The 26,149-nt window shown below is 51.3% G+C and overlaps 1 protein-coding gene across 1 annotated transcript; it reads right to left on the bottom strand.

The window, feature by feature from the left end:
* Positions 1 to 226: 226 nt before the first annotated feature.
* CAPN11 (calpain 11) lies at positions 227 to 24,947 on the bottom strand. Its single transcript, XM_054492960.2, has 23 exons — positions 24,903 to 24,947; positions 16,872 to 16,943; positions 14,179 to 14,429; positions 13,757 to 13,826; positions 11,305 to 11,423; positions 10,652 to 10,785; positions 10,339 to 10,507; positions 7,604 to 7,687; positions 7,417 to 7,502; positions 7,105 to 7,179; positions 6,762 to 6,922; positions 6,341 to 6,519; positions 4,140 to 4,151; positions 3,607 to 3,818; positions 3,290 to 3,329; positions 3,127 to 3,192; positions 2,984 to 3,041; positions 2,792 to 2,856; positions 2,468 to 2,536; positions 1,607 to 1,685; positions 1,395 to 1,511; positions 867 to 925; positions 227 to 724 (listed from the first exon to the last, which is right to left on the bottom strand). Exons 1-23 carry the CDS (start codon positions 24,916 to 24,918, stop codon positions 698 to 700), a joined length of 2,220 nt encoding a protein of 739 aa, XP_054348935.1. The 5' UTR covers positions 24,919 to 24,947; the 3' UTR covers positions 227 to 697.
* Positions 24,948 to 26,149: the final 1,202 nt, after the last annotated feature.

Raw genomic sequence — 26,149 nt, 5'->3', positions numbered from 1 at the left:
GCTCCACCATAGGGCACACCACACAGTTCTTCACAGGGAGGGACTTGTGTGCTTAGCATCCGGCACTGCCCATAAACGCCAACTGTGGCCTCTAGTTATTGTGACAACTGCAAATTTCTTTGCTCCCTGTCACCCTTGGCTGAGAGCTACCCAATCCTTTGGTCCTGGGGAAGTGACTTCCACCCTCACCAGTCTTTTCTTGGCATAAAAACACAGAGACATGGAAGCCAATGGCATGTGCTATTTATTAGAATAGTGTCCACAGATGGGGAGGAAAAGAGAGAGGCTGTTCGAGGATGGGTGGTCAGCAGGTAGGTGTGAGCAGGACAGCCAGCATGGAGGGTAAGAAACGGGCTACAAGTCCCTTCCCTATTCTTGGCCTCCCCAGCCAGGGGGACCCTGGGGAAGCATCAGCTACTCTTTAGTAAAATATACTCTGAGAGAGCGATGGTGGGGGAAAGCCAGCCATCAGAAGCCTGGTTGGGGAAAAAAGAGAAAGCCTCTGAGCTGGCGGAGTGGGCATGGAGGTCCCACTGCTGCAGTAAACACGGCACCTGGGACCCGGGCACTGCCACCTGGAGCCCATTTCATCAGCAGAGACCGGAGAGCTGAGGGCTACAAGAAGCACCCCACCCTCCCGGGCTAGAACCTCGCTGCTGCTGCTGCTGGTAGAGATGATCAGGCTCCTACAGCGCCTCTATCCCCACATGGTCATCTGCAGCCACTGCGGAGACACGACGCAGATCCCAGGGTGGGAAGAGAAGGGGGCAGGATGCTGGCCCGGGGACAGCAGAGCTGGGTGGGGGTGGGGTTGAGGGGCAGGCAGGTGCAATCCTGCAGATTCCTTCCCACCCCTCTCCAAGTACCTGTTCCAGGTTCAAGCAAATATGGCCAGTATTCTTGGGGTCCATGGTTAGAAAGAATGCTGTGTTACAGAGGAAGCGGGGGAGAGGGGCTGAGTGCTAAGTCAGTGTTCCAAAAGAACCACTCCCAACTAGGTAGGAAGGGGCGACACCAGCTGTTCCTGGCTGTTCCCCACATAAATCCCCTAGCCCAGTGGGGAATTAATGATAGCAACTCACATAGCCTCACCAGAAGCCAGGCCCAGTTCTGAGTGCCTTCCATAGACTAACTGGTTTAACCTGCACCTCAGTCCTTTGAGGGCAGTACTATTATTATCCACATTCTAAAGAGGAGGGAATGGAGGCACAGAAAGATTAAGTGACTTGCTCAAGTCACCGCTGCCAGCAAGTGGCGGAGCTGGGCTTTGAACCCATTTCATGTGTGCCTTGTAAGGGGGAGGGGCTCTGGAGCAGCACCCATCAGGGTGGGTGTTTGGGAAAGGGCCCGCGGCCCCTGGCCTAGGCTGGGGAGTGGGTAGATGCCTAACTCACTGAACATGGTCTTTAGCCTCAGGAAACAGCTGATGAAGCTGTCAAAGTCTATGATCAGGTCATCATCTGCATACCTGGCCACCAGGACCTGCATTACCTTGTTGTTCAGCTTGATGCCTGAGAGAGAGAGAAGTGGGGAGGGGAAAAGTCTGGGCCTCTGGACACTGCCATCCTCTTCCCTGCCCCAAGGCCCACTCCTGACCCTTGGCCACCTGCTTTCTCAATAGCCAGGCGCATCTCATAGGAGTTCAAGGTGCCTGAATGGTCCTGGTCACACTCTCTGAAGATGTCCTGAATAGACAGACAGATATGGTAGGGCCACGTGCATGGCATGGTGGTTGAAATAATGACTGAGGCTGGGCGCGGTGGCTCATGCCTGTAATCCCAGCACTTTGAGAGGCCGAGGCAGGCGGATCATCTGAGGTCAGGAGTTTGAGACCAGCCTGGCCAACATGACGAAACCCCGTCTCTAATAGAAATACAAAAATTAGCTGGGCATGGTGGTGCATGCCTGTAATCCCAGCTAGTCCGGAGGCTGAGGCAGGAGGCGGAGGTTACAGTAAGCAGAGATCGTATCACTGCACTCCACCCTGGGCGACAGAATGAGATTCCGTCTCAAAAAAAAAAAAGAAATACTTTAGGACAGTTGGCTCACAGCAGTGGCCTAAGACCCCATGCCCCCCTCCAACCCTGGCCCACTCCTGATATTCCTATCATCTGATGACCTAAGGGTTAATTCCAAGCATGGGTTGTCGGGGGCACTGGTGCCCTGCCCAGCGCTCTTTGTGTGCATCCTTCATGACTAGATGATACCTGAGCTATACTTGTTATAAAATATTTTGACTGGGTAATATGCCACACTCCAACAGACCCTTTTCTAGTGTGTGTGTGTGTGTGTGTGTGGTGTGGTTGTGTCTGTGTGTGAGTGTGTATGTGTGTGTGAGTGAGTGTGGTGTGGTTGGGTGTGTGTGTGTGTGGTTAGGGCTTGGGTTCTAGCTTCCCCTCATTAGTTCCATCTCTCCTAAGACCCTCTTTTCCTCACCCCTGGAGGCTGCCCCTTTCGTGCCCTTTACCGTCCATTTCTTGAGTTTTTTCCACAGGATCTTGAACTCTAGAAGCCCCAGCTTGCCAGAGGCATCTTTCTAGAATGTGGTCAAGGACAGCAGAGCAGGGAGTGAAGAAGGCATCCCAGGGGACAGGGAAGCAGCGGGGCTTCCTGAGGGGACACACAAGCCCTGGGGTTCCGGTACTGTAGCAGCCAGAAGAACTGGCATCTTCTGCTACCCCAGAGCCTAATCCCCATCAGGGAGGAGGACATGGCTGGCCCAGGGTGGCCATCTCTGGGCCAGGCTTGTAGGCAGGCGACAGGGCCAAGAGAGCACTGGACAGGAGGATACATCCATGAGGTTGATCATGCAGCGGCAAGCATCCAGGCCAAAGCCCTTGGTCTTGAAGCTTTTGACTGTGAGGAAGGGAAGGGGTAGAAAGGAGAGACAGGGTAAATGACGTATCGTGAGGGCACTGGGAGTGATCAAGAGGGGCACAAAATATGGGGGAGGGGTCATGTGCAGCAGGAGCGGAAGACTCACATTTGATGGCCATCCTGTTGAGCAGCCTCTGGAGCTCATACACCCCTATCTCCTTGCCCTAGGAAGGGGAACTGTGAACCCCACTCGGGCCCCTCCAGCCCCTCATCCCCCTCCCATCAGCCCTCCGCCCATGGCCTGCTCACCTCTCCCGCCACTATCTTAAACAAATGTAGGAAGTCCTGGTCCATGTCATCCTTGGAGACCTTTTCCTGGGGGTAAGGGAGCAGGAAAGGGACCTGGTCAGAAAACTTCCTTCACAGGCCCAGGAGCTTCCTTCCAACCCCCAGCCCTACAGCCTCCCCTCACCTCTTGGAGTTGCTCAGCATAGTTGACTTCATCCAATTCCCTGGGCAAAATGATTGAAAGCTCAAGAGTTACCAGGGGGAGGGAGGCTCTGGGGGTCATGTCATGTCTTTGAAGCAATATAGGGCAGCTCCATGGAATCTGGGTTCTAGTTCTAGTTCTGGTTCTGCCACTAACTGGGACTTCACCTTCTCATGCCTCAGTTTCCCTGACTATAAAATAGGGACAAAGTGAGGGAGGACCCAACAGCAGCTCCCTGAGCTTGATATCCTGCAGCTCTTGGGTGGCGGGCCTTGGAGCAGTGAGCTGCAGCCCCTTACCATGACTCACTGTGCTTCTCGGTGAAGACCCGAAGCAGGAAGTCGGCATCTCTGTGTGGCTCAAAGGTGGAGGGAATAATGATATATTCCCCCGGAGGCAGCCGGAGTTGGCTGCTCACCTCCCGTGAGTTGGCGAAGATCTCTGAGAAGCCATGGTCCTGATACTTCATGAAGAATTCCTTCTTCAAGTGGACATCCTGGATGTTCTGAAACTATATGCATCCTGGAAGTGGGTACAAGACTGGCATGGGAGGTTAGGGAGGGAGGGTCCCCCAGGGTGAACAGCCTGGCCGGGCAGGGTTGGAGGTAGGTGCCACCACCAACTGACCTGGCCTGGACACCACCTAAGTGGCCCGCAACTCCAATAGGGTCTCTTCCTTTCCCGACCCCTACCAGCCCCGAAGAGGGCTGGAATCCTAACCCAGTGACCCCCAGAGCCTCTCGCCAAATTCCACCCTTTGCCAATCCACTTGCAGCCAGGGGTGGGGTGGGTATGTGTCCAGGAACAAGCCCCACATCTTTATCTTCTGTACCTCTTTTGGGACCTGGGAAGGGAAGAAAGAGGAGAGTCAGATCTCTAGGGTGGTGAAGGGCCTCAGGCCTTCAGAAGCCAAGTGGGATGTGTATAGGGTGTGTCTGTGTCTGTGTCTGTGTGTGTGTTGTTGGAGGGGTATTAAGGGCACTGGGACACTGGTGGTGGAGTGGGGCACGGGCTCTGACAGTTCACAGGTCCTGGCATTAACAATCCCTCTGCTGCAGAGGTGGGAGGATTGCTTGAGCTGGAGGTCAAGGCTGCAGTGAGTCATGAGCATGTCACTGCCCTCCAGCCTGGGCAACAGAGTGAGAACCCATCTCAAAAAAAAAAAAAAAAATTCCTTCAGCTTTGGATAGGAAAGTACAATTTATACAAGGTAGATTTTTATCATTCCAGGTTAAGGGAAGGAAACAGAATCCCAAAGATGTGACGTGATTTGTCCAACCTCAGACGGCTGAAAAGTGAAGGAGCTAGGATAAAAATCTAGGACAGTGTTTTGCTTTTCCGTGGAACACTCATATCCTGCAGGAAGTGAATAGAAGATTACTAAAATTGAAGATCGAGGACAAATAAGTTTGTAAAATGTGAGTTAAACCAAGTTAAACAGGTTGCTGCTGTATTGCAGAGGTGGCTTATCAGCACCTCAGTGTGCTTGTGTGCACCAGAGAGCTCAGGCTGGAGCAGTCTTTCCTGAGCTTTTTTAACCTTGAAAATGTCTTTGAGACAGGGTCTCACTCTGCGCCCAGGCTGAAGTGCGGTGGTGCAATCATGGCTCGCCACAGCTTCGACCTCCTGAGCTCAAGTGATCCTCTCACCTCAGCTTCTCGAGTAGCTGGGACCACAGGTGTGTGCCACCATGCCCAGCTAATTTTTTTGTTGTTGTTGTTGAGACAGGGTCTTGCTGTGTTGCCCAGGCTGGTGTTAAATTCCTTGGGCATCCTCCAAGTGATCCTCCCAAAGTGTTGGGATAACAGGCATGAGCCACCTCCCCCAGCAAAAATGTTATCCTGAGGCACCAGTCTGTTGGCCTGGTGGACTAATAGCCCTAAGAGTAGGGCAAGGCTTATGTCTGTTTTGCTCACTATTGAACCCCTGGAGACTGGGCAGGGACCTGGCATACAGTAGATGCTCCATAAATACTTGCTTATATAAGGGAATGCAAGTGAATGAACAACATTCTTTTGGAGAATTTGGAGAATTTTGCAAAGCATGGTTTGGCTTGGGAAATGCTTATCAGGGCTTTCTCTTGGCTCCTGGAGTGAGTACTGCTGGTGGGGCAGACAAGGGGGATGGATTGTTGGGGGGGGGCCTGTGGAAAAGTCTCAGAGCGCCTGGGAATCAGGACATGGGCTTGGCCTCTGACCCTTGGATGTGTGAGCTTGGGCAAGTGACTTCATGTCTCTGGCCTGCAGGCTCCTTCCGCTTCCTTAAAGGCGTTAGTAGTTAGTATTCCTAAGACCTTTGGAACAATGCCTGGCACAAAGGATAAAATCTGTGAAGAGAAAACTGCCAGCTCTGGCTTGAAAAGCACAAAGCACCATTCAAGAGTCAGGGCTCCGCCTGGGCAACATAGTGAGACCCTATCTTACAAAAAATTAAAAAAACTAGCAGGACAATTGCCTGTAGTCCTAGCTAGTCAGGAGGCTGAGGTGGGAGGGTTGCTTGAGCCTGGGAGGTCAGGGCTGCTGTGAGCCGTAATCGCGCCACTGCATTCCAACCTGGGCAACAGATTGAGAGCCTGTCTTTAAAAAAAAAAATCAGGGCTTTGAAGCCTGTTGGAGCCTGTCCCTCTCCCAGGCAGGAAGTGGCCCTGGGGAGAAAGGAGTGAGGCCAGGCGGCCGGGCGTGGTGGCTCATACCTGTAATTCCAACACTTTGGGAGGCCGAGACAGGCAGATTACCTGAGGTCATGAGTTCCAGACCAGCCTAGCCAACATGGTGAAACCCCGTCTCTACTAAAAATACAAAAATTAGCTGGGCATGGTGGTGTATGTCTGTAATCCAGCTACTGGGAAGGCTGAGGCACGAGAATCACTTGGACTGGGGAGGCGGAGGTTGCAGTGAATGGAGATTGTGCCACTGCACTCCAGCCTGGGCAACAGAGTGAGATTCTGTCTCGAAAAAAAAAAAAAAAGAAAGAAAGGAGTGAGGCCAGGTGAGGGAGAGAGTGAGTGGCGGTGGGGACCAGCCAGGCACCCACCGAGTAGAGGACAAAGCCAATGGTCTGCAGCTGGGCTCCCTGCTGCCGTGCATGCCGCCAGTTCTTCTGCATTAGGGCCACCAGGCAGGTGCAAACCACAACATTGCCCTCTGCGTCATCCTCTGGGTCATCCCCCTCAGGAAGAGAGATCTTAAACTGGGGGTTGGTCCAGAATGTGCCTGTGGTGGAAGTGGGTCAGCATGGTTATATGGGGGCTTCCCTTGGCCACGCCCTTCCCAGGGTGGACTGAGCTTCCCCAGCCACACTGGAGCTGTCTCCTCCACAGGGGCTGTGAAATCTGACTAACCCTTGACTTCATAGACCCTGACTGGTGACTTGTGCCCCAGGTCTGGTTTCATGGTGAGCCGTGGCCCATCCTTCACTCCCTGCACATCCCCTCCCCTCTCACCCCCTCACCCACCGGGGTGGTTCCTGCAGCCCCCTGCGGAGCTGCCTCTGCGCCAGCTGCCCTCGTAGAAGGTGGTGTGCCAGTAGCTCTTGTAGTCCCCAGAGAGTGCATCAGGCGTGAGGTTGCAGATCTCCAGGAGCGTGAAGTTGTTCAGGAAATCTTGGTAGGACATCCTGTGGTGGGGTGGGGGTGGAGCCGGTCAGCAGCACACTTGCATCCTCAGTTCCCTCTCCCTGAACAACCCCCCACAACCACCCCAAGCCTCCCCATCCAAGGCACAGAGAGGAGCAGAGCAGGGAGATGAAGGACCAGGCCCTGGGGTGGTGGTAAGAAGCCCACCCCAAACCACACTGACCAGAACTCCCCGTCCTCCGTCTTGTGCAGCAGCTGCATCTGGATGTCTGAGGCCACCTCTTCCCACTCCCTGGCACTGGAGCAGAGATGGGCGGTGGAAGGAGAGGGGCGGAGGTCACGTGGCACCTCCTTCCTCTCCAGGGGACTGCCTCTTCCCTGAATGTCTGCCTGCTGGGGTGCGGAGCTAGATGGAGAATCTAGAGGGAGGAGCTTTGCCCTGTGGTACAGGTTGTTCTCCCAGATGGGACACCAGTAGGTCCACCTGGCACCGCCTGCTGTATCCTCCGACCACCCCTCACCTGGGTTGACCTACCTGTCACTCCAAGCTCCATTCCACTCAATCCGGCCCCAGGGATTCCGGACCCGAATCAGTGTTTCCATTTTGCCTCTGTAGTGGACCTGGGTGGGCGGGGATGGTTAAAGGTCAGAGTTATGGGGTCAGGGAGACGTTCTCCTCCTTCTCAGGGTCCTCGGGGTAGGGCGCATTTCTCAGGACTCACATCCTGAAGGCCAGTCACAGAGTAAGCGTGCCCTCTCACCAGCATCTTGTCAGTCATGGATTCCAGTTCACTATCACTGGTGACCTACAGAACACAGAGGGAGGGAGGACATGGAGGGCATGGAGGACCTGGACTGGGCACCCAAAGGAAGGGGAGAGCTCTCCAGGTTAATTTTTTTAAACTAAACTTTTAAATTATTATAATATTTTGAAATAATTGCAGATTCACATGCAATTGTAACAAATAATACAGAGAAATCCCATGTATCCCATACTCAGGTTCCCCCAGTGGTAACATCTGGCAAAACTACAGTGAAATATCAAAACTAGAACGTTTTAAAAATTGTTATTATTATTATTTGAGACAGAGCTTCACTCTTGTTGCTCTTAGAGTGCAGTGGTGAGATCTCGGCTCACTGCAACCTCTGCCTCACAGGTTCAAGTGATTCTCCCGCCTCAGACTCCCAAGTAACTGGGCTTACAGGTACCCGCCACCACGCCTGGCTAACTTTTTGTATTTTTAGTATAGATGGGGTTTTACCATGTTGGCCAGGCTGGTCTCAAACTCCTGACCTCAGGTGATCTGCCCACGTCGGCTTCCCAAAGTGCTGGGATTACAAGCGTGAGCCACCGTACCTGGCTTTATTATTATTTTTGAGACAGGGTCTCACTGTGTCACCCAGGCTGGAGTGCAGTGGTGTGATCTCGGTTCACTGCAGCCTCAACCTCCTAGGCTCAAATGAGCTTCTCACCTCAGCCTCCTGAGTAGCTGGGACTACAGGCTCTTGCCACCATGTCCGGCTAATTTTTGTATTTTTAGTAGAGATTGGGTCTTGCCATGTTGCCCAGGCTTGTCTCAAACTTCTGAGCTCAAGCAATCTGCCCACCTCAGCCTCCCAAAGTGCTGGGATTACAGGTGTGAGCCACCGTGCCTGGCCCAGAATGTTGATATGGATGCAATCCGTAAACCTTATACAGATTTCCCCAGTTTTATGAGTGCTCACTTTTGTGTGCTCTATGCAATTCCATTACGTGTAGTTTCGTGTAGCCAACACCACAGTCAAGATATAGAACATTTCTATCACCACAAGCATCCCTTGAGTCACCCTTTTATAACCAAACCCATCTCTTCTCACGACTCCCCTTCCCTAAACCCTGGCAACCACTCATCTGTTCTTAATTTCTATTATTTTGTCATTTCAAGAATGTCATTTAAGGTCAGGCACAGTGGCTCACACCTGTAATCCCAGCACTTTGGGAGGCCAAGGCGGGCGGATCATCTGAGGTCGGGAGTTCAAGACCAGTCTGGCCAACATGGTGAAACCCCGTCTCTACTAAAAATACAAAAATTAGCCATGCGTGATGGCAGGCGCCTGTAATCCCAGCTCCTCAGGAGGGTAAGGGAGGAAAATCACTTGAACCCAGGAGGTGGATGTTGCAATGAAACGAGATCGCACCACTGCACTCCAGCCTGGGTGACAGAGTGAGACTCTGTCTCAAAAAAAAAAAAAAGAATATCATGAATCATGCAGTGTGTAACCTTTGGGGGGGGCATTGTCTTTTTTTTTTTCTTTTTTCTCAGCTAATTAATTTTTTTTTTTCGGTAGAGATGAGGTCTCACTATATTTCTTAGGCTGGTCTCGAACACCTGGGCTCAAGCAATTCTCCCACCTCAGCCTCCCAAAGTGTTGGAATTACAGGCATGAGCCACTGCACCTGGCTAGGGTTGGCTTTTTTCATTCAGCATAATTCCCCTGAGATCTGTCCTAGTTTCTCTGAGTATCAATAGTTTGTTCTTTTTTATTGCTGAGTAGTATTCCACAGTGTGTAATCAACACAGTTTGTTTAACCATTTACTCATTGAAGGACATCTAGGTTGTTTCCTATTTTGGGGCTATAATGAATAAAGTTGCTGTAAACATTTGTGTACAAACATTTTTGGAGACATGTCTTCATTGCCAAGAATGCAGGGTCATATGTAGCACCCTGGGTTCATGTATTTCGTCGAGCAAATGTTAGCTGGGTGCCTATTGCATGCTGGGCTCCTTCCTAAGTTCCAGGGTCCAGCAGTGAATGAGACAAAGAATGCCACTACCCTCATGGAATGTGAGTACTATCTGGAGAAGATGGGCTATGAGTGAAAACATAGATAAGCAAGATAATTTCAGGTCACAATAAATGTTGGGGAGAAAGTAAAAACCAGATAGAAAGTAAACAGGGCTGGCCAGGCACCGTGGCTCATGCCTGTAATCCCAGCACTATGGGAGGCCGAGGTGGGTGGATCACTTGAGGTCAAGAGTTCGAGACCAGCCTGGCCAACATGATGAAACTCCTTCTCTACTAAAAATACAAAAAATTAGGCAGGCATGGTGGCACGCAGCTGTAATCCCAGCTCCTTGGGAGGCTGAGGCAGGAGAATCACTTGAACCCAGGAGGTGGAGCTTGCAATGAGCCGAGATCTTGCCACTGCACTCCAGCCTGGGAGACAGAATGAGACCCTGTCTCAAAAAAAAAAAAAAAAAAAAAAAAAGAAAGAAAGAAAGAAAAGAAAAGAAAAAGAAAGTAAATAAGGTGGGGACAGCAACTTTAGATGGGGAGGTAGGGAAGGCTAGTCTGGGGAAAGGGCAGTTGAACTGAATGAGAAGGTGCTGGCCATGCAGATACTGGGGGAAGAGCCTTTTGGGTGACAGCAACAGCAGATGCAAAGGCCCTGAGGTGGGACCATGCTTTGCTTACTTCAATGGAGCAACCCATGAGGGAGGATCGCTCCACGGCCTTCCTAAGGATCCTGAGCAGGTTCTGAGGGGGCCTCTGGAGTTGGAAGCTCTGGGCCACGCCTCCTGTGAAGTCCTCAAGGCCCTCCATGGTACTGCCCCCTGACAATGCTTCATAGGACCCACTCAACCTGCAGGCACAGAGAAGGCACTGTTGGGCTCTAGGATGGAGGTGAGGGGAGGGAGGGATGTCCTGCTACCCCTTCCCCTCCCCCTGATTTCAGCTGCCCAGACAGAGGCAAGGCAAGTCCCCTTCCTCAGCTCCCAGCACTCACTTGGCATACGCCTTCTCCAGCAGGGCGCTCCAGAACTCACTGCGTTCGGTTGAGTGCACGAACACCAGCTTGTCATTCTTTGTGGGCAGCCGGTCATCTACCACCACGTTCACCCACTGTCCAAACTGCCAAATCTGGGTAGCAACACACACCCCTTGCGTGGGAACCCTATCATCAAGCGCCTCCTAGTGGCCAGACCTGATGACATGCCAGTGTCAGAGGCTCCACTCTCCAGAATCACTGAATAGAGAGGGAAAGGCAACCCAAAGCCTGAGCCCGGCCCCGCCTCCTCTCCAGCTTCTGCCACAGTCTCCGGAGGGGAATTTGTCCACATGTTGCTAGGTCAAAGGGGCAGATTACAAAAATTATGTGACAAAGACTACCAGTGTCACACACACCCACACACACAGTGGAGAGGAAGAGAAGGAGAAGGGAGAAAGAGCGACAAATTGCTAACAACTATTTTCTTTTGGAACTTAAAAAATTAGCTTACATGGTTTCTTTGGTGGGCAGATATTTCTCTGATAATTAGCCCAAAACCCACCCTAATAAATGCTATTTTTCCAAAGGAAAGAAGGTAAACTTCAAAGCATGTATGATTCTTCCCCCCCCCCCCCACACACAGCCACGGTGGCTCTCACACTGTTCTTCACCTGAAAATGGAAGATGCCAGCATAGTTTTTCTTGAAGCTCTGTCCTCTGGGCACCACACGGTACAGCAGTTTGGGGCAGGTGGTAAGGGAGCCGATGGCAGCCAGCAGCCAGCAGTCTCCTGGAAAGACAGGCAGGGCTTTGCCACCCCTGAGCAACCCCATATGTGTGGGTGGGCCTCAGAATCCAAGGCCTAGGGGAGCAGGAACTTGACCCTGTACCCCATTCTCACCCCCGGGCAGACAGGCACCCTCCCTCAGCCCTCCCACTAAAGAGTGTTCGGGAAGGAGGTAAACAGGGAGAAACTGAAGGCAGAGAGACTCTAGTAAGGTGAGTTTCTGTACATTTTCTTTTTTGAGTCAGTGTCTTGCTGTGTCACCCAGGCTGGAGTGCAATAGCACGATCTCAGCTCACTGCAACCTCTGCCTCCCGGGTTCGAGCAATTCTCCTGTCTCAGCCTCCTGAGTAGTTGGGACCACAGGCGCCCGCCACCACACCTGGCTAATTTTTGCATATTTAGTAGAGATGGGGTTTCACCATGTTGGCCACGCTGGTCTTGAACTCCTGGCCTTGAAAGATCTGCCGGCCTTGGCCTCCCAAAGTGTTGGGATTACAGGTGTGAGCCACAGTGCCTGGCTGTACATTTTCTATTATGTGAGAGCCACAAGCTTTTGTTTTCTTGAGTTTGGAAAAGAGGTACTTTTGGCCTCAGGCTCTAGGTATCTATTTTTTTTTTTAAAGTAAATTTTTATATATAAGTAGAGACAGAGTCTCACTATGCTGCCCAGGCTGGTCTTGAACTCCTGAGCTCAAGCAATCCTCCTGCCTTGGCCTCCCAAGGTGCTGGGATTACAGGTATGAGCCACTGCACCTGACCAGTAACCTGCTTTCTTTGAGACAGAGCCAATACTCTCCACATTCTTCCAACAGATCCAGTCACCTTCCTGCACCCTGTGAGTACACTGGTGTGGCCACAAAGGTCCCAAGAGGTCTCTCCTTCATGTCACCCACGTTATATTGGGGACCCAGGGCTCAGTATGTACCCCAGCAGGGTCCCTGGAGCTAGGCATTGAAGTGGGTATGAGGCAGTGTCCCTGGCCTGAAGTTCAGCTAAAGGGAATCCTATGGGAGATGAGCACTACAGACCTCCATTGCCACCTGTCTCCTGGGCATCTCAGCCCTTGCTGGGTGGGGTCCAGGGGCAGGGTGCTGGGCATCCTAGACCAGGCTGAGGTTGAGGGAGCAGAAAGTTTCTATGATTACCAATGGCCTCTTGGCTGCCTGGAGAGAGGAATATCAAGGGCGCTCCAATCCCCCTCACTGTTAGAGTGCCTCGGAGAAGTGAACTCCCTCCTCCTCCAGCCCATTGTCCCTCCAGCCTACTGAACCACAGCAGCCACAGCAGCGGCCCTGGGGTCAAGGTCTCCTTGACCTCTGCTCTGCCCACGACTTGCCCTTTTTTCTGCCCCAAGGGGACAGAATTCGGTCTCAGAGAAACCCCACCCTGGCTTTATCCCTAAAGAGGCAACGAGGGATCTGGAGGAAACCCTTGAACGGGACCAGACTTAGGGAGAAAGATCTACCCTGGGGCTTTCTATGGGAGCCTTGTGAGAGTGGGCTGAGTAGACTCCGTTGCCCTCCTGTTTGATACCCCCGATTGATCAGGTTCTAGCACCTGTAGTGGTTTCCACAAATTCTTCGACCATCCTCCCTTCCAAAGGTAAAGCCTAATTCCTCTCCTCTTGAGTGTGGACCAGATTCAGTGCTTGCTTCTAACAAATAGAATATGGTGGATGTGATGATGTGCAACTCCTGAGACGAGGTCAGAAAAGGCATTATGGCTTCCTTCTTGTCCTCTCTCTTAGATAACTCGCTTTGGAAGAGCAAGCTACCATGTTGTGTGGACGCTCAATCAGCCCTATGGAGAAGCCTATATGGTGAGGAACTGGGGCCTCCTGCCAACAGCCAGCAAGGACCTGAGAGCTCCTGCCATGTAAGTGCACCCTCCTAGGAGCAGACCCTCCAGCCCCAGGCGAGCCTTCAGATGATCACAGGTTGCAGACGTCTTGACTGTAACCTCCTGATAAACCCTGAACCAGACCCATCCAGTGATTCTGCTTCTAAATTTCTGACCCACAGAAACCATGAGATAAGAAAATTTGTTTTTTTTTTAAGTTGCTAAGTCCTAGGTAATTTATTATGTAGTCAAATATAACTAATATTCCCCCCCCAAGACCCAGACTGCAGCAGGCAGGGAGTGGCATCCAGACTTGGGAGGGGCAGGAAGAATGCACGGTGTTCTTACTGTCATCTCCTCAGAAGGGGAGGGACAGGGGAACAGAAGCAGGCTGTCTGACCTCAGGGCTCCCTGTTTTCCAGCTTCAAAAGACACCCTGGCACCCCTCCCCCAATCCTCTTGCCCAAGTGGAGACCAGCTTCCTGTGCGCCACTCACCGAGGATCCCCTGGCAGATGTCTGTTGGAGAAATTCCATCCATGATGAATAGAGGGTTGCTTATGATATCCTGCAGCAAAGGAATAAAGGTTTCGGGGGCCCAGGACACCCCCTCCCCACCTTTCTCCCACTTTTGCTGGGGAATATGCCCACCTTGAAGTTCCAGGGGAACAGATATGAGGGGCAGGGAGAGGGTACAGGACCAACTTGGCATAGCTGCAGCTTGTGATAGCAGAGGTTGGTGGGTGATTTTCTTAGGGTTACCTAGGAGGTTTGGCTTAAGCATATTCAGAACTGTCCCCAGCTCTGATGAAGGTGGGGCCTAGTGCCAGGGTCAGAATGGGGTGGTAGGGGGTTTAAGATTCTAAAAGTGATAGAGGGATCACTACAAGCTCCCTTCCATCCATGAGTCCAGTGCCCACCTTGGGCCGCTGCCAGGAGATGTTCTGCACATTTTTGGAGTTGGGGCCCAGGTCCTTGAAGCCCAGTGAGCTGGGTTCAGCAGGGAATAAGGGGTCCTCAAAGAGCTCCCCCTTTCTTAGACAGGCTGCTCGCAGCTCCTCAAAGCTCTGGTTACCAAAGTTCTGGGCGTTGTCGTGCTGGCCCACGCCCTTGGCCTTGAGCCGGCTGTTGTTTATGTGAGCCACCATTCCTGTATCAGTAAAAGTGGGCTCTGCTTAAGAAAAAAAAACACAAATAACGCAATTAAAAAATGTAATAAGCTGGGCACAGTGGTTCACTCCTGTAATCTCAGCACTTTGGGAGGCTGAGGTGGGAGGATCTCTTCAGCCCAGGAGTTTAAGACCAGCCTGGGCAAAATGGTGAGATCTCATCTCGACAAAAAAAATTTTTTTAATTAGCTGGGCATGGTGACGTGTGCTGTAGTCCCAGCTACTCAGGAGGCTGAAATGGGAGGATCACCTGAGCCCTGGAGTTTGAGGCTGTGGGAGTTTGAGGCTGCAATGAGATGTGATGGCACTCCAGTCTGGGTGACAGAGCAAGACCTTGTCTCTAAAAAAAATAAATAAATAGGCTGGGCATGGTGGCTCACACCTGTAATCCCAGCACTTTGGGAGGCCAAGGTGGGTGGATCACCTGAGGTCAGGAGTTCGAGACCAGCCTGCCCAACATGGCGAAACCCTGTCCCTACTAAAAATACAAAAAATTAGCCAGGTGTGGGGGCAAGGTGTCTGTAATCCAGCTACTTGGGAGGCTGGGGCAGGAGAATCGCTTGAACCCAGGAGGCGGAGGTGCAGAGCTGAGATCATGCCACTGCAATCCAGACTGGCCGAAAAGAGCGAAACTCTGTCTCAAAAATAAATAAAAATAAATAAATAAATATTTTTTTAAATGAAAAAAGACAGTCACAAAGAACCCCATATTGGCCTGGAGCAGTGGCTCATGTCTGTAATCCCAGCACTTTGGGAGAACAAGGTGGGTGGATCACGAGGTCAGGAGTTCGAGACCAGCCTGGCCAACGTGGTGAAACCCCATCTCTACTAAAAATACAAAAATTAGCTGGGCGTGGTGGTGGGCGCCTGTAATCCCAGCTACTCGGGAGGCTGAGGCAGGAGAATTGCTTGAACCCAGGAGGCGGAGGTTGCAGTGAGCCAAGATGGTGCCACCGAACTCCAACATGGGCGACAGAGTGAAGCTCCATCTCAAAAAAGAAAAAAAAAAAAAGAACCCCATATTGTGTGATTCTATTTATATAAAATGTCTATAGAGAGAGACAGAACGTAGATTAGGAGTTGCCTGTTGCTTAAGGAGATAGGAGATTAGAAGTTGATGGCTAAAAGGTATGGGGTTTCTTTGGGAGGATAATGAAAACAATCTAAAACTGGTTGTGGTGTTGGATGCATAACTCTGTGAATATACTAAAAGCCACTGAATTATACACTCTGTTTTTTGGGGTTTTTTTTCCATTTTTTTTTAAGAGGCAGAGTCTTGCCATGTTGGCTGGTCTTATACTCCCACCACACCCAGCTGGAATTGAACTTTGGAATTATCCTTTGGTTTTTTTTTTTTTGAAACAGAGTCTCACTCTGTTGCCCTGGCTGGAGTACAGTGGCTTGATCATGGCTCACTGCAGCCTTGACCTCCTAGGCTCAAATTATCTTCTCATCTCAGCCTCCTGAGTAGCTGGGACCACAGGTGTGTGCCACCACGCCTGTCTGATTTTTTAACTTCTAATTTTTGTAGAGACAGGATCTCACTATGTTGCCCAGACCGGTCTTGGACTTCTGGGCTCAAGCAATCCTCCAGTCTTGGCCTCCCAAAGTGCTGGGATTACTGGCATGAGCCACTGCACCCAGCCAAATGGTACACTTTAAATGGGTGAACTGTAGGGTATTTGAATTGTCTCTCAATAAAGCTGTTTTTTGTGTGGTTTTTTTTTTTAAATGGCCTCCAGACCATCTAAACAGATGCTGCAATTTTTTTTTTTGAGATGGAGTCTCACTCTATTGCTCAGGCTGGAGTGCAGTGGCACGATCTCGGCTCACTGCAGCCTCTGCCTCCCAGGTTCAAGTGATTCTCCTGCCTCAGCCTCCCAAGTAGCTGGGATTACAGGTGCCCACTGCTACATCTGGCTAATTTTGTATTTTTAGTAGAGATAGGGTTTCACCATGTTAGCCAGGCTGGTCTCGAACTCCCGAACTCAGGTGATCCACCTGCCTCAGCCTCCCAAAGTGCTGGGATTACAGTCATGAGCCACCACGCCCGGCCTAGACACTGCTCTTTTAAGGAGAGTGGAAATAATGGAGTGTAGAGAGCGGAGGGCAGAGAGAAGAGCTGCTGGTGTTGGGTTGGGTCAGGTAATGGCTGAGCGGGTGGCACTGGGCGAGTGTCAGGGTGAGAGTCGAGTCAGGCTGACTGATGTATCCCGGGCCTGCCAGGCGGCTTGGGACTCTGGACACCCTGCCCACACCTCCGCCCCCAGGGGGACTGCAAACTGCCAACATCCCTTCCTGAGGGTAACCTCCCCTCCCCCCGCTGCCCTCCCCACACAACACGTCTGACTTCCCCCACCAGCAGGCCCAGGGGAAGAGAAGAGAGTGAAGGAGGAGGAAGAAAAAGGGAGGCCACAGAGCCACGACTGAGTCTGCAGTCCTACCCGCACATGAGCCCCGAGGCTTATCCTCCTGCGATCCGTCCAGGCTTTCTGCTGACTCCGGAAGACTCGGTCCTAGAATAAGAAAGAGAGTGGGAGGAGGGGAGGAAGGCTGTGGTCTAAAGTTAAACAGAGCCCAGCTGGGGCTGGGGTGTAGGAAGATTTTAGAATGAGGAAAAGAACTGGGTTGGGGCGCAGCTACAGGGAGGACAGCAGGGGTCTGGGGTTGTTTAGAGGTGAGACCCTGATTGAGCCCACAGAAGGGTGAGTCCCCTAGAAGCAAGAGGTCTCAGTTATTCCTCCTCCCCTGAGTGACAGAATCAGGAGACTAGTTATAACAGCAGAGCTGACAGCACTGAGCACCGTCTCTGTGCCAGGCACGCCAGCCCTACAAGGGGGTACCTGCAATACCCTGATTACTGGAAAAGGGAGCAGAGGCCCAGAGGCTAAGCAGCTTGCCCAAGGTCACAGAGTGAGGGTTAGGCGCGGGGTGCAGTCCGTACTGCAGACCCTGGACCAAGCTAGCAACCTTCACTCTATGCTGGGCCTCCTGAAGGGAAGTGTTTCTCCTCAGCCTGAAGGCTGGCAGAACCCGCCCCATCTCTGTTAACAAAGGCATCGACAGACGATTTGTTGCTGAACTTATCCTCCTTCCTCTTGCCACTGCCCCAAGCAAACCCCTTCTCCTGTTCCACACGAGTACCTCCTTGGGATTTCCTCAGGTCCTATAATGACCTCCTGTTCTCCTGGTCCCCCAAGATCCCAACACACCGCATCCCACATCAAAACACTCACGGAGTCCTTCACAAGGGCATCCCCTGCTAGGACCCTAATTTCTCATTGCTACCATCACTCTCCGAGGCCAGGGCCTTCAGACAACCCCCAGACCTCAAATGGCCTCGTCTCCTGAAGACCCTCTTCAATTCATCACATATGCTCCCCCCACCACACACCACACCAACTCCCTTTGAGTGAGTTTTTGAACCCTTTACTGCTTCCAGAAACTTTCAGGACATCGCTTTGCCAGCAGGATAAGGCCAGCCCCCAGAGCCCCCTCCAGCCCTGGGCCCACCACTCCCAGTACAAACCCATCCCTTTGACCCCTCTTGAGTGTTCCAGACTTGGGGAGACCCTGTCTGTCCAAGCAGCTCTCCTGAGCTCTGCGCCCCAGGAGAGACAGTCCCTCCAGCAGTCTCCTCAACCTCATCCTCCCCTTCCCTCCACCTAGCCAGAGACCTGGGGATCTTCCCAGACCCTGTCACTATGTCCCTTGCATTGTCTACTGCACCCTCTTAGCATCTCTCCTGTCCTCTTCCACACAGCCCGCGACAGGGGCTGCCCCTGTGCAGAGCCACATCCAGTGCGGTAAGCAAGGACTGGAAGCCAAGCATCCCCTCACAGGGAGGCCTCCCAAAACATCACTTTATCTCCCCGTGCCTTGGCTTCTCCACCTGTGAGATGGGTGATATTCTGAAGTGTTTGCATTTGTTTCTGACACAAAACTCGCTCAATAAATTAACCTTAAATAGCAAAAATCTAGGCCAGAAGAATGATTCCCTAACTGGCCCCTTTCTTCTAACATCCTCCTCCCCCACTAGTTCTCCGCAGTGTTAGCTGAGATTTTGAAAATGCAAACCTGGGGCAGCATGGTGGCTCACCTCTGTAATCTCAGCACTTTGGGAGGCTGAGGCAGGTAGATCACTTAAGGCTAGGAGTTCAAGACCAGCCTGGCCAACATGGTGAAACCTCGTGTCTACTAAAAATACAAAAATTAGTCGGGTGTGGTGGTGCACACCTGTGGTCACAGCTACTCCTGTGACTGAGGCAGGAGGTGGCTTGAACCTGGGAGGTGGAGGTTGCAGTGAGTTGAGAGAGCACCACTGCACCCCAGCCTGGGTGGCAGAGTAAGACTGTGTCTCAAAAATAAATAAGTAAGTAAAAATAACATAACATAACATAAAATGCAAACCTGATTATAGATACTGTTCCCCCTCCCCAATACTTTAGATGTCTCTCCCTTGTTAGCATGACAAACCCAAACCAGGCTGCCACCTGCCATCTGGCCCCATGCCTTTCTGCATAGGTTATCCTCATTCCTCTTCCCATCCTTGTGCCTCTGCCTGCAATCATTCCTGATCCCATGCTCACACTGGGTCCACTGGGAAAAAGTCCTGTCCAGCCTCCCAGTGCCTGCTTGATGCTGCCTCCTCTGTGAAGCCTCCCGTATGGTGTCCGCGCAGAACTTGGGGCTGCACTAGCATCCTACACTTTTGTTAGGACACTCATCACTACCCGCCTTCCCTGAGTTGACCTGTCTGCCTCCTCTGTGAGGCTGTGAGCTCTCAAGAGGAGAGAGCGAGGCCACCTTGTATACTACTGAGTTTCAAAATGCTGGCTGAAAAATGTTTGCAATGAATGAATGGATGCCTTGCTTGGTATTGTGGTTAATTGTTCATAGATGTTTTCTGTCTCCCACCCCTCCCCTACTCCCTATCCTGCAGCAACCCCAAAATACTATATATTTTGTTTATTGTTTACCTCCCTCATGAGTGAAAGCCTGTGAAGGCAGGGATTTTTGTCTGTTTTGTTTGCTGCTGTATTCCTGCTGCTGTATTGAGTACATAGTAAGTGTTCAATATAGATACACTTTTTTGAGACAGAGTCTCACCCTGTTCCCCAGGCTGCAGTGCAGTGGCACAGTTATGGCTCACTGCAACCTCAAACTCCTGAGCTCAAGCAATCCTCCCTCCTCAGCCTCACAAGACCAGCAAGGGGAACATAGTGAGATGCTTGTGTCTACAAAATAAAAATTAAAAAAAATTAACTGGGCATGGTAGCATGTGCCTGTGGTTCCAGCTCCTCGGGAGGCTGAGGTGGGAGGATCGCTTGAGGCTGGGAATTGGAAGCTGCAGTGAGCCGTAATCCTTCCACTGCGCTCTAGCCTGGGTGACAAAGTGAGATCCCCCATCTCAAAAACAAACAAACAAACAAACAAAAAATAACAAGGTTGAGGAGACTCAGGATCCTGAATTTTGCTTCTCCATAAAGCCTGTAACTTGTGATGAGAACATATTAGGAATCCTGCCTCAGTTATGAGTAGTGAGCACTTGTATAGCATTTCTAAAAATAATAATAGCTAGCAGCGTTTGAGGGCTCATGACAATAGAGCCTTTGGCTTGTGATGAGAAGATATTAGGAATCCTGCCTCAGTTATGAGTAGTGAGTCCTTATATAGCATTTCTAAAAATAATAATAGTTAGCAGCGTTTGAGGGCTCACTACATGCCTGGCACTATTCTAAACACCCTATGTGCTTTAACTGATTGAATCATCACAACAACCCCACTGGTTAGGCTTACTCTTATAACTTCCCTGCTATAGGCAGAGAAACTGAGGCAGAGAGAGGCTGAAATTCCTCAGACTCAGTGGGCATTAGAGTCAGGGCAGGCTGTTCTATGCTCTTAGTCATCAGGCTCGCTGCCTTGCTGGGAGGTCACCATGGTGAGGAGCCATGGCTGTGCTAGAGAGGGATGAGTGAGTCAACTGGCCTCGGTGCGGCCCCTTCATCCACCGTACTGCAACTTGTGTGTGGTCTTTGTGAAGTCACTTCCCCTGTGTGGAGCAGCTGACAGGGGGTGTTGAGGATGGATAAAGGTGTTGGAAAAGGGGTGGCTTGTCCCTTTTCAGCAGAGCTAATGCCCTGGGCTGCACTGGAGCCAGAGAATTAGCTGTGTGACCTTGCGTGAGTTGTTTGACCTCCCTGAGCCTTGGTTTCCTCACCTGTGTATAGAGGCTGCTGCATTCTACCTGCGAGGGTGTTTCAGGATTAAAGAATGCAACGTGTGAAAAAGACTGGAGTTTAGCAGGTGCTCAGAAAATGTTAGTCACCTTCTCCCCACTGACCTGGTTGGTCAACTGGTATTTGTTGAGCTCCTTCTAGGATCACGTGGCCCGTGCTCTGTGTCACATATGCGTCCCTCCATCATAGGATTTAATGATACTAGTGATATGACTCCAATATTGGAGTCATGTGTGTGCTTGTCTGTCTTTGCCACTGGTTTGAGCTCCTGAGAGCAAACCCTAACTCGTGTTAGGCATGTTTTATGGAGAATTTATTCTGGGCTGGTACTGAGGGGTCAAGGTGACTGCGCCCCCAACATGGAGCGTGGAGAAGATCCTCCCATGCGATTCCTCCCCCAGGTTCAGCTCCATGGCCCACAAAGACAGGAGAAAGTGCCATGAAAAGGGGCCACTAGGTTGATGGGATCATCAGGGAGGTTCTGTGGGGGAATGACTATCCCCCTTTCCCTACTCTAAGCACATCTCATTCCCCTGAGGGTGGGGTGCACTTTGACGTCCTGGTTCTGGAAGCATCAGGGCTGGGAAGCAGGGAAGAGGGTGGGTAGAGCCAGAGTCTGGGAGTTCTCCTCGCTCTTTTCTCCCTCCATTTTCCTCAAACCCTGTCTCTTCTAACCCAAGCCCTCTGGGATTATCTTAGAAATGGTAATGAAAGCTCCCTCACCCTCTCAGGCTATGATTACAAGTGTGTGTGTGTGTGTGTGTGTGTGTGTGTGTGTGTGTCTTTGTTCAAAGAGACTGTGAGGGGGGCTGCGGGGGCGGGGGATAAACAGTGGGGCCCCCTTCAGATGAAGAGGGTTCCGAGGGAAGGGTGGAAAGCAGTCCTGAGAGGGGAGAGCTGAACACTTCTGTTTCAGCCCCTGATCCCTATCGGTGAAGCTGGCAGACCAGGATGACTATTCCCATCTGAGCTGGGTGGAAGCCAGGGCCTCCACAGAGAGACTGAGTCAGAGGTTCTCAACCCGAGGTGATTATGGCCCCCAGGGAACAGGTGGCAATGTCTAGAGGCAGTGTTTGTTGTCATAACTGGGGCAGGTCTCAGGGGAGCTACTGGCATCTAGTAAGTAGAGGCCAGGGATGCTGCTGGGCGCCCCTCAGTGTAGAGGAAAGTCTCCACAATAAAGAATTTTCCAGTTCAAAATGTCAAGAGAGCTGGGGTTGACAAACCTGGGTTGAATGAATCATCTAAGGCCATTCACACGATAAGGCAAACCACTCCATGCCCTTCCACCGTGCAGTCACTCCAGGCAGCCTCCACCCTGGCTGCTCAGAGGACTGAGGGTGTTGAGCTCTCCTGGGGGCCTGGAAGGACCAGGGAAGATGCTGTTGTTGGAGAAGACTGAAAGAACATCAGAGGGCAGGCCAAGGCAATTCAGGTTCCATCTTACCTCCCTTGTCTCATTTCCCCAGAGCCCTCTGTCCCCTAGTCACCACCCAGCCCAACAAGCCATTTCTCACTGGCTGGCCCCCAAACCCTGCTTCGAAGCTGCATACCCAGTCCCCAGGGTGTGAGGTCATTACTCAGCTCTGATTTGTAGGAAGGACTGACACACCTATCCACACCACCACAGTTGTCATGGAAAATGTCTTTAGGTTGGGCACTGTGGCTCACGCCTGTAATCCCAGCAATTTGAGAGGCTGAGGCGGGCGGATCACCTGAAGTCAGGAGTTCAAGACCAGCCTGGCCAACATGGTGAAACCTCATCTCTACTAAAAACACAAAAATCAGTTGGGTGTGGTGGCACGTGCCTGTAGTCCCAGCTACTCAGGAGGCTGAGGCAGGAAAATCGCTTGAACCCGGGAGGTGGAGGTTGCAGTGAGCCAAGGTTGGGCCACTGCACTCCAGCCTGGGCAACAGAGTGAGACTCCATCTCAAAAAAAAAAAAAAAAAACACCAAAAAAAACAAACAAAAGAAAATATCTTTTTAGAGAGGGAGAAAGATCCAAGCTGTCACATGGGCTAGGAGCGTGAGCAGGCTGAGACAGACAGACCAAGGCTGCCTGTGGGAAGCACAGACAGATGGCCAGAGCAACGCAGTAACTCCCCTTATCCCTAGGGGTACCTTCCAACACCCCCAGTGGACACCTGAAACTGTGGGTCGTACCAAACCCTGTATATATCAATACTATGTCTTTCCTTTATGCACATACCTGTGATAAAGTTTAGTTTATAAATTAGGCACAGTAAGCAGTTAACCATAACAAGTATAACAAATGTAATAATATAATAACAGTAATGTGAATGTGGTCACTCTCTCTCAAAATGTCTTAATGTTTTCAGACTGCAGTTGACAGCGGGTAACTGAAACCGCGAAGCGCGGAAAGCAGGGGCTGCTGCATGTTCAAAGGCATGAATGGACAGGAAGCTTTCTGCTGCAGCTGCACATCCTGTCTCCTCCATCAGACTGAGAACCTGTAGATCGTTTTTTGTTGTTGTTATTACTGTTTTGTTTTGTTTTTTTTTTTTTTTTGAGGCGGAGTCTCACTCTGTCGCCCAGGCTGGAGTGCAGTGGAGTGATCTTGGCTCACTGCAAGCTCCACCTTCTGGGTTCACGCTATTCTCCTGCCTCAGCCTCCCGAGTAGCTGGGACTACAGGCGCCCACCACCATGTCTGGCTTATTTTTTGTATTTTTAGTAGAGACAGGGTTTCGCCACATTAGCCAAGATGGTCTCGATCTCCTAACCTTGTGATCCGCCTGCCTCAGCCTCCCAAAGTGCTGGGATTACAGGCATGAGCCACCGCGCCCGGCCAGATCATTTTTAACTAAATCTATTTTATTTTATTGACAAAAAAAGTATATATCTGTTGTGTACGACATGGTATTTTGAAATATGTATTCATTGTGGAATGGCTCAGTTGAGCTAATTAATATCTGCATTACTGCACATATTTGTTATTTGTTTGTGGTGAGAACACTTAAAATCTAATGTAAGTGATTTTCTTTTTTTTTGAGTTGGAGCCTCGCTCTGTCGCCCAGGCTTGGGATGCAGTGGCACGATCTCAGCTCACTGCAACCTCCATTTGCTGGGTTCAAGAGATTCTTCTGCCTCAGTCTCCCGAGTAGCTGGGATTATAGGCACCTGCCACCACACACGGCTAATTTTTGTATTTTAGTAGAGACAGGGTTTCACTATGTTGGCTAGGCTGGTCTCAAACTCCTGACCTCAGATGATCCACCTGCCTTGGCCTCCCAGAGTGCTAGGATTACAGGTGTGAACCACTGTGCCTGGCCTCTCTCAGTGATTTTCTAAATGCAATACATTGTTATTACAGGACTGTAGATTTAAGGACAGTTTGATTTCTGGCACTGGGAAAAAACTAAGATGTTGTCTCAGGGAACTTTTAAAATAATAAATACTAATAATTAATAATAATAATAAATAAACTATATTTTGAGATGAGGTCTTGCTGTGCTGACCAGGCTGGTCTTGAACTCCTGGGCTCAGGGCACTTCTGAAGAACAAGGACTGGGTTTGGGGTCATCTGCTAGGCCTAAACTTCCTAGAGTCAGGTAAACAGGGAGGGCCTGAGAAGCTGGGAGGCTGGGTCTAGGGGCCCGTGGTCTCACGGCGTCTCAGGCTGAGGGTGAGGTACAGGGCTGACCTTCTGCTGGCCAAGGCTGGCTGCCCTCTGTGCACCCCAGCCCCATAGGAACAACTCAGTTCTGCCCAGCCCTCCCCTTCCCCCCAGCCCACTCTCCCCCATCTCCTGGAGTCTGGTCCCAGGCTTGCCTCAGGTAGTCCTGCCCCTGCCACCCTGAGGATCTCATCTTCCTGGGCTGAGGGACCTGCTTTTCTAGGCTTAGGAGAGGTTCTCTCTGTTCCCTAAAGTCTTCTTCTCTACGTGGGCTTTTTCACACAAACCCTTTTCCCCAGCAGCCATGACAGCGGGATGGCCGGCCCCTCTCCTCTCCCCAACTCCAACTGTCAGTGGAGAGGAGAAAGAGTTCCTGCCCGGCCTACCACCCAGTCTGACCACCAGTGGCCTATCCTTCCCCAAACAGTCTGAGAAAGAGGCCCAGGTCCTGTCCTTAGGGAGCATCCAGTCTGATGGAAGAGTCACTGTCTGTACCCTTAAGGGGCACCCAGTCTGATGCGGGACACAGCTCCTCCCCTGGGGGGAGGCTCTAGCCTGCAGGAGGTACAGGAGTGGGGCAAGGCCCCATGAGTGCCTACCTGGGGAGGACAGCATGCTTGTGGCTAACTCGGTGCTTGACAGTTGAAGGTTCTGGTGGGAGGGGGAGAAGAGACCCTCCCCCCAGAACTCTCTCATTGCAGTGGGATTCCTAGGTCAGCAGCCCGTTTAACAGCTGCCTTCCCTTTTCTCCTTCTCAGTAACCCAGCCTCTTACCCAGCTGAGGGCTACCCACTTTAGGGACAGATGACCCAGCACCCCTGCCTTGCACAGCCTCCACCAGCCTGGCTGTCCTCACTGTATCACGGTCATCCCATCAGGGTAGGTCCCAGTCCCTTTCTTTCAGCCCAAGGTTTCCAGGAAGGGGTTGTCCCTGACACACCAACCTGACCTTTACATCCAGAAAGCCTTCTCATTCCCAAAACCCCCTTTCTCACTGACATGGCATTTTTCCTGTGCTACTGTCTACACATGGCACCCTCCTCTGTGTCTCTTCTTATAAGGACACCAGTCATATGGGGCTAGGGTCCCATGCATTTCAGTATGACCTCATCTTAATTGAACAAATTACATCTGCAACCACCCTGTTTCCAAATGAGGTCACATTCTGAAGTACTGGGGGCCAGGACTTCAACATGCCCTTTTGGGGAACACGATTCCACCTGCAACACTCTCCTTGCCTGGCCCCAGTCTGGCATGGTTAGGCCACTGGTCTGATCACATGTTCTGCCTCTGCACCGGAAAGGGGGAATGCTTTGAGCTAAGAACTCTGCTCCAGAGTGCAGTCTTCTCTGGAGTGTATGATGGCTGAGGACAGGGACTGTCAAGGTCATCCCAGTGCCCCTCAGCCCTGCCTGGTGCTAATCAGGCACAGAACAGGTGTGAGAGCACCCAATGGGATCAGAGAACCTTGTTCCAAGCTCTGATACAGGAGCTGACCTTGGGCGAGCCCTCCCCCTTTCTCCTTTCTGGGACTCAATCTCCTCATCTACGAGAATATTAATTATGGTTTGTTATTATGTGCCAAACACTGGGCTAAGAACTTCCTACGTATTTAATCCTTAAAACAGCTAGAGGCCATGACATTGCTATTCCCATTTTATAGATGAGGAAAGTGAGGTCCAGAGGTATGACGCAACTTGCCCAGGGTCACACAGCTGTTAAGCGGTCGAACCAGGATTTAAACCAGTAACTTCAGCTTTTTTTTTTTTTTTTTTTTTTGAGATGGAGTCTCGCTCTTTTGCCCAGGCTGGAGTGAGTGGTGCAATCTCGGCTCACTGCAACCTCT

This window comes from Pongo pygmaeus, chromosome 5 (genome assembly GCF_028885625.2).
Source record: "Pongo pygmaeus isolate AG05252 chromosome 5, NHGRI_mPonPyg2-v2.0_pri, whole genome shotgun sequence".
NCBI lineage: Eukaryota > Metazoa > Chordata > Mammalia > Primates > Hominidae > Pongo > Pongo pygmaeus.
The sequence above is the reverse complement of the archived record's forward strand: the minus strand, read 5'-3'. Positions and strand labels throughout refer to the sequence as shown.